The sequence below is a fragment of the Ctenopharyngodon idella genome, chromosome 12, assembly GCF_019924925.1.
Source record: "Ctenopharyngodon idella isolate HZGC_01 chromosome 12, HZGC01, whole genome shotgun sequence".
NCBI lineage: Eukaryota > Metazoa > Chordata > Actinopteri > Cypriniformes > Xenocyprididae > Ctenopharyngodon > Ctenopharyngodon idella.
Genome location: NC_067231.1, coordinates 30,460,535 through 30,477,867, shown reverse-complemented (window position 1 = coordinate 30,477,867; position 17,333 = coordinate 30,460,535). Strand labels below are relative to the sequence as shown.

The 17,333-nt window shown below is 38.8% G+C and overlaps 1 protein-coding gene across 9 annotated transcripts in view; it reads left to right on the top strand.

Moving 5' to 3' along the window:
* Nucleotides 1-17,092, top strand: part of LOC127523844 (ryanodine receptor 2) — a 109,266-nt gene extending 92,174 nt beyond the window's left edge. For 8 of the 9 annotated variants that reach the window (XM_051914959.1, XM_051914957.1, XM_051914956.1 and 5 more), the window contains 17 exons: nt 4-85; nt 1,567-2,873; nt 3,302-3,375; nt 3,475-3,616; nt 3,770-3,856; nt 5,602-5,826; nt 6,372-6,502; nt 9,126-9,168; nt 9,281-9,414; nt 9,557-9,617; nt 9,703-9,849; nt 10,718-10,852; nt 13,509-13,665; nt 13,745-13,809; nt 13,892-13,992; nt 15,732-15,783; nt 15,924-17,092. In XM_051914959.1, coding sequence (XP_051770919.1) covers nt 4-85; nt 1,567-2,873; nt 3,302-3,375; nt 3,475-3,616; nt 3,770-3,856; nt 5,602-5,826; nt 6,372-6,502; nt 9,126-9,168; nt 9,281-9,414; nt 9,557-9,617; nt 9,703-9,849; nt 10,718-10,852; nt 13,509-13,665; nt 13,745-13,809; nt 13,892-13,992; nt 15,732-15,783; nt 15,924-16,019 — 3,039 coding nt within the window. In that variant the 3' untranslated portion in view covers nt 16,020-17,092. The remainder of the gene's footprint in view (nt 1-3; nt 86-1,566; nt 2,874-3,301; nt 3,376-3,474; nt 3,617-3,769; nt 3,857-5,601; nt 5,827-6,371; nt 6,503-9,125; nt 9,169-9,280; nt 9,415-9,556; nt 9,618-9,702; nt 9,850-10,717; nt 10,853-13,508; nt 13,666-13,744; nt 13,810-13,891; nt 13,993-15,731; nt 15,784-15,923) is intronic. The other variant, XM_051914952.1, reaches the window with a different exon arrangement.
* Nucleotides 17,093-17,333: the final 241 nt, after the last annotated feature.

Sequence of the window (17,333 nt, the reverse complement as noted above, 5' to 3'; positions counted from 1 at the left end):
CAGGATTCAAGCCAAATCGAGCTGTTGAAGGAGCTCATGGATCTTCAGAAGGATATGGTTGTGATGCTCTTGTCCATGTTGGAGGGTCAGTTCACTTTGTTTGATTGAATGACTAGTTAGCAGTGTTAATTTTGACAGCAAATTTTGATTTAGTTGTAGTCATAGACTGTTGACTAAAATGCCATTTAGTTTTAGTCATATTTTAGTCATCTGAATTGTTTTGGTTTTAGACTAGTTTTAGTCGCCTAAAATCTAATGGGTTTAATATGAATGATGTTAAAGTTTGAACATGCAATACAGACACAGATTTAACTGCTGTGACATGTCTTTATTTATCTTAAAATTAAATAAAACCACTTCTCCTAAAGAAGAATGTTCTTCTTTTCGATGAATGATTTATGCATTCTTTATAACAACTTGCATACATCATTCTTTTTTCTTTCAAACAGACATATTTATTTGTATAAATTAAATATAATTAATCCTTATTAAAGAGCAGTGAATGCTTTTCTCTTTGTCTTTTGTTGTTTAATTAATATTACTGGCATAGACGGCATTGGGTTTATTAGGCTGCTGTCACTTTAAGAACGAATGCACGGATCCAATACACTGATGCACATCCGATATTCTCACATCTGTTTACTTTCTCTTAAAGGAGACCTATAATGCATCTTTCACAAGATGTAATATAAGTCTCTGGTGTCTCCAGAATGTGTGTGTGAAGTTTCAGCTCAAAATACCCCACAAATAATTTATTATAGCTTGTCAAATTTGCCCCTATTTGGGTGTGAGCAAAAACACGCTGCTGCTCCCGTCCACTTTCCAGAAGAGGGCGGAGCTTTAACAGCTCACGCTTCAGTTGCTCAACAACAACAAAGCTGGAGAATCTCACGCAGCCAAAATGAGGATTGTCAGTAACGGTGTTCAGCTTTACATTGTTCAAACCGGAGTTTTGGGTTAGTGGTGTCATTAACACAATGTCACGTGAATACTCTCCAAATACTTTCCAAAACTGACATTTTGACATAATTTTTTGTAATTGTCCTTTCAGATGTGAAAGAGAGCTCAATTCAGTACTGTCTAGCTTGTGTGTGCACAAAAAAACGTACCGAATAGAGTTCTCTTTTGTGTTGTCATGCTTTTTCAGATTTATACATATGTCTGCTCTTCTCTTTTTCTCAGACGTTTACATTTGTGAATGTTTTATGAGCCATGCAACAATTGTATGCCAACTAATATCCAGCCGGGTAGATCAGCACGTTACAGTTCAGATGTGCGCATCTACCGCGCAGGATATCATTCTGACTGGATCTTTTCCCAAATCAGCTCTCCGTAACATTTTTGTCTCGTTATTATTCGTTGACGAAAATGTCAGTAGATTTTCGTCATATTTTTTGACATTCAAAACTGTTTTTTATTTAGTTATCATCTCATTTTCGTTTGTGAAAATATGTAATTGACAAAAATAATGACAAAAATTATCTGTCAACAAAATTAACACTACTAGCTAGTTAATGTTCATGACCAGGAAGATGAATTACCTTAATCATCTTCCCTTTGTTTTAGGAAATGTTGTGAATGGCACCATTGGAAAGCAGATGGTGGACATGTTGGTGGAGTCCTCAAACAATGTAGAGATGATTCTGAAGTTCTTTGACATGTTCCTCAAACTGAAAGATCTGACGTCGTCAGATGCCTTCAAAGAGTACGATCCTGATGGCAAAGGCGTCATCTCCAAGAGGGATTTCCACAAGGCAATGGAGAGCCATAAACATTACACCCAATCTGAGACAGAATTCCTGCTCTCCTGTGCGGAAACAGATGAAAATGAGCTCTTGGACTATGAAGAGTTCGTCGAACGCTTCCACGAGCCGGCGAAGGACATCGGCTTCAACGTTGCCGTTCTCCTGACCAACCTCTCAGAGCATATGCCCCATGACTCTCGCCTCCAGACCTTCCTGGAGCTGGCCGAGAGCGTGCTGAACTACTTCCAGCCATACCTGGGCCGCATCGAGATCATGGGCAGCGCCAAGCGGATCGAACGAGTGTACTTTGAGATCAGCGAGTCCAGTCGCACCCAGTGGGAGAAGCCACAGGTCAAGGAGTCCAAACGGCAGTTCATCTTCGATGTGGTGAACGAAGGTGGTGAGAAGGAGAAAATGGAGCTCTTTGTCAACTTCTGTGAAGACACCATCTTTGAGATGCAGTTGGCGGCACAGATGTCCGACGCCGCCGAGCGCTCGGCTAGCAAAGAGGAAAGCGAGAGGGAGAAACCCGACGAGGAGAGTCCCGAGATGGGCTTCTTCTCCGTCACCACTGTGCGAACGGCTCTCTTCGCTTTACGATACAACGTGATGCTCTTAATGAAGGTGCTGTCCATGAAAAGCCTCAAGAAGCAGGTTAAGAAAGCCAAGAAGATGACTGTGAAGGACATGGTGACTACGCTAGTGTCCTTCTATTGGAGCGTCCTGCTGGGCCTGCTGCACTTCGCCTTCAGCGTCGCTCGAGGATTCTTCCGGATCACATACAACAGCTTTCTTGGGGGGAGTCTGGTGGAGGGCGCCAAGACCATGAAGGTGTCGGAGCTCCTGGCCAACATGCCTGACCCGACTCAGGACGAAGTGAGGGGAGAGATGGAAGAGGGTGAGAAGAAACACCTCGACAAAACCTCACCCGAGGAAGACCTGGCCGATCTAACTGTGGCCACAGACGACACCGACGTCCTGTCTGATATATTCGGTTTGGATCTGAAGAGAGAGGGAGGGCAGTACAAACTGATGCCTCACAATCCAAATGCCAGCCTCACGGATTTGCTCAATACGCCCGTCCCGCAGCCACCCACACCCTCACCTGAACTTCGCAGACGACACCAGGTAACGGTTTTGATGGTGTTAGTGCGTAAATGGGTGTATGTCTCAGTCGCCGTGATTTTGCCAAGTAAGACATGTTCCTGGATCAACATATTTTAGTGATCCTGGAACAACATTCCCCAGACAGCAAAATAGTGTCTGCCCAGATCTGTCCCACATCTGGCCTGCGTGGAATCCACACGTACCAGATGTGGCCCAATCCCTACCCTTAAACCTAACCCTAACCATAACTTATCCCTAAAATCAGTGGGAATTGATAGCTGAATAACACCAAATCCTCATTTTAAACTTGACATAACAATTGATTGGAACAAAGATGTTGATCCAGGAACGTGTACTTGGTGAAATCAAATCACCGTATGTCTCAGGTCCATTTCAATAATGACATGAATCTGTTGGGTTTTTAACCCCTTCGCTATTGGTTCTGTCAGACAAAGGGCTCGTCATCCTCAACTGACAACAATGAAGTTGCGGAGGAGACCAAATCAGTGCCTGAGAAAGCAGAGTAAGTCTTGCTGACATGGAAATGTGTTTGTTGACCAACAGCATTTATGTCGTCATCATAATATTTGCATTCTGAGTTCTGACTCATCCCGTTTCTAAGAAGGGAAAATGGAGAGAAAGCACAGAAGAAGGACGAAGCGGTGAAGCGTAAGGTCAGACTGCACTACTCCAGAGCAGATGAGCCTGATCTGCAGGAGTCAGCCTTCTGGAAGAAGATCATCGCTTATCAACGCAAGCTGCTGGTCAGAGCCCCTGAGATCTCGTGTTTGTGTCTCATAATGTCATGCAGAATGTCAGATGGATCATAGAGCCACCCTCTCAGGAGGGAGTCGTTTGAGCGCGTGCTTTACACATGTGTGTGCTCTGACATGGTATCTCTTTCTCTTCTCCTGCAGAACTATTTTGCACGAAATTTCTACAACATGAGAATGTTGGCTTTGTTTGTGGCCTTTGCAATCAACTTCATTCTGCTGTTTTACAAGGTAATTCACACTTCAGCATTTACTTTTGACATTCATTAGTCATGTTTGCTAGCGAGCCATCTGAACAAAACCTTAAAGGGTTAGTTCACACAAAAATTGTCCCATAACTTACTCACCCTCAAGCCATCCTAGGTGTATATGACTTTTTTCTTTCAGACAAACACAATCTGAGTTATATTAAAGGGGAGCTATTATGCCCCTTTTCACAAGATGTAATGTAAGTCTCTGGTGTCCCCAGAATGTGTCTGTGAAGTTTCAGCTCAAAATACCCCACAGATCATTTATTATAGCTTGTCAAATTTGCCCCTATTTGGGTGTGAGCAAAAACACGCCGTTTTTGTGTGTGTCCCTTTAAATGCAAATGAGCTGCTGCTCCCGCCCCCTTTCCAGAAGAGGGCGGAGCTTTAACAGCTTGTTCTTTGGTTGCTCAACAACAACAAAGCTGGAGAATCTCACGCAGTCAAAATGAGGATTGTCAGTAACGGTGTTCAGCCTTACATTGATCAAACCGGAGTCGACACTGATGGAGAGACTCAGGAAGAAGTTACAACTTTTAGAATGAAACTGGACGTTTCTAAATGGTTAGTGGATAAATTTATGTAGTTGCTGTGGAGTTGAACATGGCCTCACTCCCTTTGTTGCGAGTTCTTGGGGGTGGGGTTTATGTAAATTTTGAGGTTTGTGATGTCACCAACCCGGGAAGAAGCTTGTTGTAGTCCCTAACAGCCGTTTCTGTAGTCCTTAAAAAGCGATTTCTGTAAAAAAAAATCCCCTTTGCTTTGAACTTTGAGCATTCTAACTTTGCAGATGTTGTTTATGTTCAAACAGCAACATTACTCACTAACTAAAGTTAAAAAAGTGAAATCATAATCAAGGACCCCTTTAAAAAAACATCCTGGCTCTTCCAAGCTTTATAATGGGAGTGAATGGGGGGGCGAGATTTTGAAGCCCAAAAAAGCGCATCCATCCATCATAAAAGTAATCCATACGACTCCAGGGGGTTAATAAAAGGTCTTTTGAAGTGAAGCATTGGGTTTTTGTAAGAAAAATATCCATATTTATACCTTAATAAACTGGACTCACTGGCTTCCGGTAACGGCTGTACGCGAGTCAAGTTCCAGCGGAAGAGTGACCTCTGACCCAACGCATGACATAGGATGTAGGAGTAGCGTAAGCTTAGACGCCTCTCGTGGTTCAAACAAATAGGGCTGGGCAACAAACTCAACTCGTATCGAAATCCTCTATTTCTCTTTAAAAATTCTCGTTTAAGAATTTTAATTCATGACCAGTGTTTTGTTTTGTTCTATCCTCTGCTCTTCTGCATTCATCAATACGTCATGCGTCGGGTCAGAGGTCACTCTTCCGCCGGAACTCAACTTGCGTACGGAGCAAAACCCATTACTTCGCTTCAGACGGCCTTTATTAACTCCCTGGAGTCGTATGGATTACTTTTATGATGGATGGATGCTTAGGATGGATGCGATAAAGCTTGGAAGAGCCAGGATATTTTTTAATATAACTCTGATTGTGTTCGGCTGAAAGAAGGTCTTGAGGGTGAGTAAATTATGGGCTAATTTTCATTTTTGGGTGAACTAACCATTTAACCCTCTGACTTAAACAGAGACCAGAATACCACCCAGTAGGGAAACACCTAGCAACCACCCAGAACAACCACATGCACTCACATATGAACACATGATTTCCAGTGTTTGTGTATCTGAGCTATAGTTTCCTCCATTGTGAAGGTGTCCACATCCTCAGCTGTGACCGAGGGTAAGGAGGTGTTGTTCAGCGCGTCCTCAGACACCAGCGTGCGGTGGGACCCTCTGGCCGGCTCCGGCACTCGCCCGGTCACTGTGCACTTTGTGCTGGAGGAGAGCAGCGGATACATGGAGCCCACCCTGCGGATCCTAGCCATCCTGCACACAGTCATCTCCTTCTTCTGTATCATCGGCTACTACTGCTTAAAGGTACGAGACAGCGGACATCTCTGATCGGATTAGTGCTTCTCAACCACTTCAGGACCCAGATTTTGCGTCAAATCACTACTAGTGAACCAGAATTATTTACTGCATGAAAGTAAACTAAAACATCCTCATACGCAAATGCTGAAATTTGTTTATTTATTAGTGGTTTCTAAATGTCTCCTGAAGTTTGATCATTTCATGCTCACAGCAGCTAATAATTCACCCAAAATCCAGAATAATGTAGAGTTTGACAGATGATTTACCAACACAGCAAACACTGGCCTAAAAAGTCCTGATATTATTCACACAAGGCAACATTTTATTTAAACTGGACCTGGTTTCATTAATTCCAATGAAATCCAGTTACTGAAACAATAAACCTGCTAGATTTACATAAAGGATGAGATGCCCAGCAGTATCAGTTTAATGGGGTTTTAATAAATGCTCCAATTATTATTTCTGAAATGCCTTTAATAGAAAACAGAGCTGTGATGATTCATAATGCTTTATGAGGCTCCTCGTTAGCTCATATTGTGTTTCTCCTCAAGGTTCCTCTGGTGATTTTTAAGCGAGAGAAGGAAGTGGCCAGAAAGCTGGAGTTTGACGGCCTGTACATCACTGAACAGCCCTCAGAAGATGATATTAAAGGCCAGTGGGACCGGCTGGTCATCAATACACAGTGAGTGACAGATGAGGTTCATGTTCTCACAACAACTGCTTTCAATCAGGAACATTGCGGTAATGAGGTGACCCAGTGAAAAATGCTACTGATGGAGGGCGGTCATTAGGACAGAGACATGTTATTGCATCATTTTACAAAAGAACAAAACTGCATTACTCCCATTATAATCAGTGAAGTTTTCTGTGCTGAACGCTCCTGTTGTGACATCAGTTTCTACTGTGCTGCTCCAGTATCTTTATTTTCCCTGTACTTCTGAAATGAAGTCATTTTTTACCAGTATCATTTGTGAATTTATTTAGTTTTGTTAGTTAGTTAGCTAGCTGGTTAGTTAGTTAGCTAGATAGCTAGTTAGTTAGTTAGCTAGCTGGTTATTTTGTTGATAGTTAGTTAGTTAGCTAGCCAGTTAGTTAGTTGATGTTTGTTTGTTTGTTTGTTTGTTTGTTTGTTAGCTAGCTGGTTGGTTAGTTAGTTAGCTAGCTGGTTAGTTCATTGATAGTTAGTTGTTAGTTAGTTAGCTATCTGGTTAATTAGTTGATAGTTGTTGTTTGTTAGTTAGCTAGCTGGTTAGTTAGTTGATAGTTAGTTGTTAGTTAGCTTTTGTTTGTTTGTTAGCTAGCTGGTCAGTTAGTTGTTAGTTAGCTAGCTAGTTGTTGTTTGTTAGCTAGCTGGTCAGTTAGTTGATAGTTAGTTGTTAGTTAGGTAGCTGCTTAATTAGTTGATAGTTGATAGCTAGCTAGCTAGTTAGTTAGTTGTTTGTTTGTTTGTTAGCTAGTTATCTGGCCAATTCATTAGTTAGCTAGCTGGTTGGTTAGAAAGTGTGCTGAAAGCTCCTGTTGTGACATCAGTTTCTACTGTGCTGCTCCAGTATCTTTATTTTCCCTGTGCTTCTGAAATGAAATCATTTTTTTACCAGTATCATTTGTGAATATATTTAGTTTTGTTAGTTAGCTGGCTAGTTAGTTGTTTGTTTGTTTGTTAGTTAGCTAGCTGGTTAGTTTTTTAGCTAGATAGCTAGTTAGTTAGTTAGTTAGCTAGCTGGTTAGTTCGTTGATAGTTAGCTAGCTGGTTAGTTGATAGTTGTTTGTTTGTTTGTTAGCTAGCTGGTTAGTTACTTGATAGTTGTTTGTTAGTTAGCTAGCTGGTTAGTTAGTTGATAGTTGTTAGTTAGCTTTTGTTTGTTTATTTGTTAGCTAGCTGGTCAGTTAGTTGTTAGTTAGCTAGCTAGTTGTTGTTTGTTTGTTTGTTTGTTTGTTAGCTAGCTGGTCAGTTAGTTGATAGTTGTTAGTTAGGTAGCTGGTTAATTAGTTGATAGTTAGTTGATAGCTAGTTAGTTGTTTGTTTGTTAGCTAGTTAGCTGGCTGATTCATTAGTTAGCTAGCTGGTTGGTTAGTTTTAATTAATTAGTTAGTTAGCTCTCTGGTTAGTAGTTAGTTAGCTAGCTAGTTGTTGTTTGTTTTTTAGTTAGCTAGTTAGCTGGCTGATTAGTTAGTTAGCTAGCCAGCTGGATAGTTGTTAGTTAGTTAGTTAGCTAGCTAGCTAGCTAGCTAGTTGTTGTTTGTTTTGTTAGCCAGCTGGTTAGTTAGTTGATAGTTAATTGTTAGTTAGTTAGCTAACTGTTTAATTAGCTGATAGTTGATAGCTAGCTAGTTAATTGTTCGTTAGCTAGTTAGCTAGCGGATTAGTTAGTTAGCTAGCTGGTTGTTAATTAATTAGTTTTAATTACTTAGTTAGCTAGCTGGTTAGTTAGTTGTTAGTTAGTTAGCTAGCTAGTTCTTTGTTTGTTTGTTAGCTAGCTGTTTAGTTAGTTGATAGCTAGCTAGTTAGTTGTTTGCTTGTTTGCTTGTTTGTTTGTTAGCTAGTTAGCTAGCCAATTAGTTAGTTAGTTAGCTAGCTGGTTAGTTAGTTGTTTGTTAGCTAGTTAGCTAGCCGATTAGTTAGTTAGCTGGTCGATTAGTTAGTTTTAATTAGGTAATTAGTTAGCTGGTTAATTAGTTGTTAGTTAGCTAGCTAGCTAGTTGTTGTTTGTTTGTTTGTTGAATGGACACCAGGATTATATTATCTAGGGTATCATGCTTGGAACTTCACACGTTGTACCTTACTATACATTATTTAAAACAATATTTAAATTGCTTATATTATTAGTAATACATTACATGTGCATTCTATATTTGGATTTTACAGTGATGAGACATAATTTTTTTTAAAATATAATTACATTAATTAAATCACGGTTTTCCAAATAGAGATTTGTGAGATTGTGATAGAAATACTAATGCTGAATTATATAAAAATATTAAATTTAAATATAAAATGTAAAAATTATAAATATGATAATAAATCTAAACAACATTCATTAAAATGTATTTTAAAATAATAAAAATGTAACATAAAAAGACTTAAACATTTTTAAATTAAAGAAGTTTTTTTCCGAATCTCAAGTGAAACATTCGGTTTTTTGTCATATTAGTGTGCACAGATGAAGAACATGTATATTTCAAGGTTTAAGGCTTCAGGATAATGATTTTATATGTCAATCCTCACTGCGGTTGTGTCGCGAGGATCTTTGTGATTTATGAATATGTTTCTGTGATCTAATGATGATTTCATCTCTGTCTCTCAGGTCCTTCCCAAACAATTACTGGGATAAATTTGTGAAGCGGAAGGTGAGTTTGGAGACGTTTGCACAGATATAGACACACTCGTTCATCATGAAAGATAAACGGCTCTCATAAGAACCATCTGAAATAATACTGTAAGTGTGTGTGTGTTGTGTAGGTGATGGATAAGTATGGAGAGTTTTATGGACATGATCGGATCAGTGAGCTGCTCGGGATGGATAAAGCTGCGCTGGACTTCAGTGACGCCCACGAGAAAAAGAAACCAAAGAGAGACAGTTCACTGGCCGCAGTGTGAGTGTGTGTTTGACCATTCAGTATTAGTAACAGCTTTTGTCTTCCTGAATTTACACAAATGATTTTTCAAGCATTGCTCATTTGACTGATTTCATTGCACTGTTGGATTCACTGACCGTTCCTTCTTTTATTCTTTCAGACTGAACTCAATCGATGTGAAGTATCAGATCTGGAAGTTGGGTGTCGTCTTCACAGATAACGTCAGTAACTGCTCCTCATGTTTGTCTGTAGTTGGTGCTGGTTTTGTCAGGTTTGATCTGGTCTTTGTGATTATGTGTCCTGCAGTCGTTCCTGTATCTGGCCTGGTACATGAGCATGTCCATCCTCGGTCACTACAATAACTTCTTCTTTGCCGCCCATCTGCTGGACATCGCCATGGGCTTCAAGACGCTCAGGACCATCCTGTCTTCTGTCACGCACAATGGCAAACAGGTTAAACTGAATAAAGCTCTGTTTCCCTTGGTTAACCACACAGAACTGACCTCTATCTGCCTGTCTATCTATCTATCTATCTATCTGTCTGTCTGTCTGTCTGTTTGTCTGTCTGTCTGTCCATTAGGGATGTGACGGTGAGGAAATTTTCCCACTGGTTAATCGACGTGTGACAACACCGGTAATACCGGTATCGCCGGGTGGGGGGATGTTAAACCCTTAATTCAAAAGCGAAAGTAAAATGCGCACTGCTGCATAATGGTGCTGGCGCTCTGCTCTGCGCCAGTGGACACTCACCGTTATGAATGCCCATGCGGACGTACGCATTTTACTTTCGCTTTCAAATGCGCACCTATACGGGGACTGCAATTGCTTGAATGGTGGGTTCATTATTATTATTAACGAAAAACACATCATCTAGAAAAACACAACTAATCCTTTGCAGGTTGTCATTAACATTGGGTTTAAATCCAAAATATTGCCAAATAGGCACTTTTTCATTTTGCTTTGAAACCAAATCTTCCACCATCGTCTTGTCAGTCAGTTCCTCACTCACGTAATAAATGAGATGTCATTTATCACGAGAGTGATCTGTCTATCTGTCTGTCTGTCTGTCTATATATCTATCTATCTATTTGTCTGTCTGTCTGTCTGTCTATCTGTCTGCCTGTTGATCTATTTATCTCTCTGTCTTCCCTCTCTGTTGTTCTATCTATCTATCTGTAAGATGTTTTTAAGTAAGAGTTTTTCTAGGTAATGTAAAAACCACTTTTTACACAAACTGACTGTATTATATGAGCTCAGTTCTGCTGAATTAACATGCTGTGTGTGTGTGTGTGTGTGTGTGTGTGTGTGTGTGTGTGTGTAGCTGGTCCTGACTGTCGGTCTGCTGGCGGTTGTGGTGTATCTCTACACCGTAGTGGCTTTCAACTTCTTCCGAAAGTTCTACAATAAGAGTGAAGATGGAGAATCACCAGACATGAAGTGTGACGACATGCTGACGGTGAGCTAAAAGAAACATGTTTTTTGTACACTTCTATAGTTTCAGCTAAAAAGGTTAGATGTCTGGGAAACTCCTGATGAGACCAGAGGATGTTTGACCTGGAGGTGTGACCTCGGCTCTCTGATATTCAGTGTCTGGATGGCAGTAATGTGTTTTCCTGCACGTTGCTCTTTTAATTGCTTGCGTGTGGTTTAATGTGTTCTTCAGATGAGAACATCGCTGCTGCCATCGTTCATTTGTGACGTTAGTGCTGTTGCTAAGCGCAAACGACCGGACGGTCATTAGGATCATAGCGCATTAACGGCCGGAGCAGTCAGCTAGAACAACAGACTAATTAACTAACTAAACAAACAGAGAGAGAGAGAGAGAGAGAGATGAAGGTTGATGTCATTTCCTTCAGACTGACAGAAGCGTGTGTTTTAAAGATTAGACGTTTGGATCTGACACCTGTTATGATGAGCTTGTGTTAATAAATCATCATTTACAGGATTAGTACTGTAATTTTTCTGGTACTGTTCTGTAAAATAAAATTATTATTATTATTATTATTAAATGCTAAAATGTTGTACAGTACAATAGTATTATTACTATAGTAATATATTTCTTTTTTTGGTTTATTTTTTATAATTATATATATAAAAAAATATAATTATGTGTGTGTGTGTGTGTATGTTTCTGAGTGTGTGTGTGTGAGCTTTAATCCGCTGGGAAGCAGCCACCCGTGCAATTCCATTTCTAGATGCTTCCTTCCTCTTTTTGTCTTCCTCTCAGTCCTGCGCTGCTGTCTGTCTCTCTTTCTCTCCTCCTAATAAGGGAAGACAGTTTGAGTGAAAAGGAAGCTTTTGTCAGAGACGGTGACAGGCGTCTTTAGTCTGACGACCAAACGCTTCCAGCTGTGTGTGTGTGTGAGGTGTAAAAGCATACTTGAGTAAAAGTCGACACTTAAGAGACATGCCAGTGAAAAACACGAAACGGGTGATTTGTGAGGAGAGCAATCACATGTTTATCTTCTAAAATAAAACTGAACACCTCATTATTGCAATAAATCAAGTACGACACAACAGCCTCTTAAAGCATTAATTCACTTCAGAATGAAAATTTCTTGATAATTTACTCACCCCCATGTCATCCAAGATGTTCATGTCTTTCTTTCTTCAGATGTTCATGTCTTTCTTTCTTCAGTGGAAAAGAAATGAAGGTTTTTGAGGAAAACATTCCAGGATTTTTCTCCATATAGTGGACTTCACTGGGGTTCAACGGGTTGAAGGTCCAAATGTCAGTTTCAGTGCAGCTTCAAAGAGCTCTACATGATCCCAGACGAGGAATAAGAGTCTTATCTAGAGAAACCATCGGCCAAAATAATAATTATATACTTTTTAACCACAAATGCTCGTCTTGCACTGCTCTGTGATGCTCCACGCATTACGTAATCAAGTTGGAAAGATCACGCGTGACGTAGGCGGAAGTACCAATCCAGTGTCTACAAAGTGAACGCACAAAGACTAAGTCAAACGCCCTTTAAAAAAAAAGGTAAAACAACGATGCTGGATGATTTTGAAGTTGGAGGAGAAAATGAGATGGAGTTTTTCGGCCTACCGCGGTACTTCCACCTACGTCACGCGTGACCTTTCCAACATGATTACGTAATGCGTGGAGCATCACAGAGCAGTGCAAGACGAGCATTTGTGGTTAAAAAGTATATAATGTTTTTTTAGACTCTTAAGATAAGACTCTTATTCCTCGTCTGGGATCATGTAGAGCTCTTTGAAGCTGCACTGAAACTGACATTTGGACCTTCAACCCGTTGAACCCCAGTGAAGTCCACTATATGGAGAAAAATCCTGGAATGTTTTCCTCAAAAACCTTAATTTCTTTTCCACTGAAGAAAGAAAGACATAAACATCTTGAATGACATGGGGACGAGTAAAGTGAACTAATCCTTTAAACATCTACAAACACTCAAGTCTCAGTTAAGCTCAAGTAAACAAACAGTGTAACGGATAAATAAAATAACGTTAAGTTAAATGAAATTGTCAAAGCCTGCTTGCACTGGTTTCGGCCTCATCATGTCCTCATCTCATGTATGAAACACCTGCAGTTCAGCAACTAGCTTCTAATGCACTCAAATTCGTGTAACCTTCGAGTAACCTTGTTGACAAGTTTGGGTGAGTAAGAGCAAAACACACAAGATACAGTACCTTCAAAGCCCTGTAGATGGCAATATCACTTCTTTTATAGCAGAAATAAACTGCTGCAGAAAAAGTAGATGCCATGCAAAATGTAACAATTACAAATGTACTGGAGTACTTATTAAAAAATGTAGTCAAGTGGAGAGTAAAAGTTAATATCTTTGATACTACAAAGTAGCCGAAAAGATACTTAAAGGGATAGTTCACCTAAAAATGAAAATTCTGTCATCATTTACTCCCCCTCAAATTGTTTCAAACCTGTATAAATTTCTTTGTTTTCCTGAACACAAAGGAAGATATTTGGAAGAATGTTTGTAACCAAGCAGATCTCGCCCCCCATTGACTGCCACAGTAGGAAAAAAAATACTATGGTAGTCAATGAAGCAATCTGTACTGTATAAAGCGCTGTAGAAATGTATGATTTCACTGTCAGATCAATAATAATCTCTCCGTGTGTTTGTGTGCAGTGCTACATGTTCCACATGTATGTTGGCGTTCGTGCCGGCGGTGGCATCGGCGATCAGATCGAAGATCCGGCCGGTGACGAGTACGAGATCTATCGCATCATCTTTGACATCACCTTCTTCTTCTTCGTCATCGTCATCCTCCTCGCCATCATTCAGGGTGTGTGTATGAACAGATGATGAGATGAAACGTGTGTTTCAGTGTAACATCGTCTCACGTGTGTGTGTGTGTGTTTCAGGTCTGATCATTGATGCGTTCGGTGAGCTGAGAGACCAACAGGAGCAGGTGAAAGAGGACATGGAGGTGAGAAGGGTTCTTTTGACTCTGGCCTGAAATCTCAGATCTGACATGAAGATTCAGTGTTTAATCCTTAATCTTTCTGCAGACGAAGTGCTTCATCTGTGGAATTGGAAACGATTATTTCGACACGGTTCCTCACGGCTTTGAGACGCACACGCTGCAGGAACACAATCTGGCCAACTATCTGTGAGTCCTGCTGCGATTCATTCGACTATCTGTGATTTAATCTCACATTCTTCCATATTCAGCAATAATGATTCTGTCTTGAAGCGTTGTACCTGCAGAGAGTCAAAGACAAACAAATAAATGAGATGAGCGATCAATACAGCGTCCAGATGATGCCTTGACGTAATTTAACATGATTTACATCACAGAAGTGAATCACTCGAGTCATTCACCAGCAGACGCTGAGAGTTTGAATCTGAATTTGATTATAATGTGGATTTGGAAACGCAACTCTTCACAATCGTTTATAAATCTGTTGTCAACAAAAGAGAAGCTTTACTGAAATAAAAGCTTTTGAAAGCAAAGAAATTAAAACAGTCATTATTACTGTAATTTTACTGTTAATCTGTAAAATAAAAGTATTATTAATATAATTCCTTTTTTTTCATGTACAGTATTATTATTATTATATTTATTGGTTTAATTTTTATAGTAATAATTATATATATAGTTATATAAATATATATATATATATATATAAAATCTAGAATTGAATCTGTAATTCTCTGATATATATTATAATTATTTTATAATGGTAATAATAATCATTTTTTGATTATTTTATAATTATAAGAACAGCAATAATAATATATGATAAATAATTTTAATAAAATTATTTTAAAATAAGAATAATAATTATTGTTATTGTTGTTATAATTTCACAAATATAAAAGCTTTTGAAAGCAAAGAAATTCATAAATGTTAGTACTGTAATTTTACTGTTGCTCTGTAAAATAAAATTATTATTATTAAATATTAAATTTTTCATGTACAGTATTATTATTATTAGATATTTATTGGTTTAATTTTTATAGTAATAATTATATAAATAGTTGTGTATATATATATATATATATATATAATCTATAATAAATCATTTAATCTATAATTTTCTATCATATATATTATAATTATTTTATAATAGTACTAATAATAATTTTTGATTATTTCATAATTATAATAACACCAATAATAATAATAATAATAATATATAATAATTAATTTTAATAAAATATTTAAAAATAATAATAATTATTATAATTAATGTTGTTATATTTTCACAAAAATAAAAGCTTTTGAAAGCAAAGAAATTAAAGGGGTGTTATTATGCCCTTTTACAAAGTCTTGATTTTGTTTTTTGGGTGTACTAGAATATGCTTTAATGCTTGATTGTTCAAAAAACACATTATTTTTTCACATATTTTACATTATTACAGCTCCTACAGAAAAAGTGAAAAAGCATAATGAATTAACCTTTAAGACAGTCATAAATATTAGTACTGTAAATTTACTGTTTTGTATATTATTGTTAAATACTCAATTTTTATTTTACTGTACAATAGTATTATTACTATAGTAGTGTTTATTTGTTTTATTATAATACATATTTATATTATATATACTTATATTTTATTTTATACTTATAACAACAACAATTATTATTATTATTATTGTATAGTCATATTCTGGTCATTTCGTGTGCACAGGGCTGATATCTGGTCACATGAGGAACAGGCTGTTAAGAAAAAAATCAATTTTTATTCAAATGATCCACTGCGAACTCACTTCATACAGTGACAGAGCAGAAACCATCAACCACACAATTATGATTCATGTTTCCAAATGAAATGACACTAACGCCAGGCTGACTGTTTCATTCATAACGTTTGTCATGTGCACGATTGTGTGTGTCTTTGCAGATTTTTCTTCATGTATCTCATCAACAAGGATGAAACCGAGCACACCGGCCAGGTATTTCCCATCATCCTCTCTCACTTGTTCTGGTGTGTTGATGGTTCTGTTCCAAACCCTAGTGAGCGCCTGCCTGAGCAGCAGCATGTGTGATCGTGAGGTTCGGACACATTCAACACACGCTCTTGTTTGTCTTTCAGGAGTCGTACGTTTGGAAAATGTACCAGGAACGTTGCTGGGAATTCTTTCCCGCTGGCGACTGTTTCCGGAAACAATACGAGGACCAGCTCAATTAAAACACACGGATGCTCTCTTCAGTGGCGGTTCGACACGCAGTGAATATATGAAGTTTATAGCTGCACCTTTTCTGCCATCCGACGCTACTTCATTTCATGAACGAACTCAAAGACTAATTGAAGAGGAGGGGAGCAGGACGTCACGGAGGAGACGGACTCATCCGGAGGAAGAGCGAACGCTGCACGTTTCTTTAGACGGGATCCGGTGCCTTATGCAAGATGGAGATGAGACGGAGCGAGCGCTGGAACCCCTCAGGACTCACGTCTCCTCTGCTGCTCCGTTTGTTGCTTCGTTTTTCAGTTCTTTTGGTAATGCACCCATGCCACAGCAGAGTTACTCTTTATATAGAAAAATATCCTTGAGAAAAATCTTTCATTGCATGTTTATTATGCAAGTTTAAGGAAACATTTGAAACGTAAAGACGCAAGCTGATCTATATCACAGTTTTATAGGTTTAAGAACATTTAAGGTGTCTGTCCTATCACAATATTATATCACAGACTGTCCTCTGTCGTTCGCCAAGAATACGTCCAAATCGCATTCACGCTAGATTTAGTTTGACGCAGAAGCAATACCCATTCAGGGAGTCCACCCTACACCCTACACCCTACACCCTACGGCGACAGAGGAGCGAACATCACTGTTTCCCCCGCAGGAGCTCAACTCACGCTTCACCGCAGAACTGCAACACGAGCACGTCACGCACGGTCCTGCGGAGTCGTCGGAGCGTTATTATGACGGACATTTTCCATCCTTCAGGAAACCACTGCACTTTCTTTCATAGCCATGACAAAGACCAGATGCTTTTCTTATTTGTTATATATGAAACAATGTGAATCATTGCAATAACAACAAATGGGCTAAAAAAAAACAAAAAAGAACCAGCCGAGCGACTATGTGAGAGAAATTTTACTCATGTAAAGAATTTTGATAAAAAAAAAAAAAAAACTCATCTGAAAATAATCTGACTTTAGTGTACTGTGTAGAGTTGTGCGCAATATACCTGTGTGTGATCTGTAAAGGGAACTAAAGACATGCATGATTTTGAAAAATAAAGCGATTATTTATTGATGCTTCTAGGTGAGAGTGTGCTTACTATCTATCTATCTATCTATCTATCTGTTCGTCTGTCTGTCTGTCTATCTTTCTGTCCATCTGTCTGTCTGTCTGTCATTCTATCTATCTGTTCATCTGTCTATCTATCTATCTATCTTTCTGTCTGTCTATCTGTCATTCTATCTGTTCGCCTGTGTCTTTCTGTCTGTCTGTCTGTCTGTCTATCTATCTATCTTTCTGTCTATCTATCTTTCTGT